General features: G+C 76.1%; 2 protein-coding genes across 2 annotated transcripts in view; one reads left to right on the plus strand and one right to left on the minus strand.

Moving 5' to 3' along the window:
* CHRNB2 (cholinergic receptor, nicotinic, beta 2 (neuronal)) overlaps positions 1-293 on the minus strand; it is a 4,251-nt gene extending 3,958 nt beyond the window's left edge. Inside the window, exon 1 of the mRNA XM_010564173.1 lies at positions 96-293. Within this exon, the coding sequence (XP_010562475.1) occupies positions 96-293 (198 nt within the window). The remainder of the gene's footprint in view (positions 1-95) is intronic.
* Positions 294-299: 6 nt separating this feature from the next.
* UBE2Q1 (ubiquitin-conjugating enzyme E2Q family member 1) overlaps positions 300-314 on the plus strand; it is an 8,582-nt gene continuing 8,567 nt past the window's right edge. The window contains exon 1 of the mRNA XM_010564174.1: positions 300-304. Within this exon, the coding sequence (XP_010562476.1) occupies positions 300-304 (5 nt within the window). The remainder of the gene's footprint in view (positions 305-314) is intronic.

Below are 314 nucleotides of genomic sequence, written 5' to 3' on the forward strand. Positions count from 1 at the left end.
AGCCCCAGGCCACCACGTGACCCACACGTGACCCACACGTGACCCCTCCCGACCAGGGGCGGGGCTCGTCCTTCCCGTTCGCCCCGCCCCCTCACTTTCCGGAGCGCCTCCCAGGCGTCACTTCCGGCTCGGCGGCGCCTCGCCCGGTTCCGCGACCGCTTCCGGCGGTTGAGGCCCCGCCCCTTCCGCTGGCGACGGGAGGGGTCACTTCCGGAGAGTGGGGCCGTCCCGCCGCCATCTTGGGCCGGCTCCGGGGGCTGCGGCGGCGGCGGCGGCGGAGTGGGTCCCTCCATGGGAAGATGCAGCGGGCGGGG

Source organism: Haliaeetus leucocephalus, unplaced genomic scaffold (genome assembly GCF_000737465.1).
Source record: "Haliaeetus leucocephalus isolate CR32 unplaced genomic scaffold, Haliaeetus_leucocephalus-4.0 Scaffold175, whole genome shotgun sequence".
Taxonomy (NCBI): domain Eukaryota; kingdom Metazoa; phylum Chordata; class Aves; order Accipitriformes; family Accipitridae; genus Haliaeetus; species Haliaeetus leucocephalus.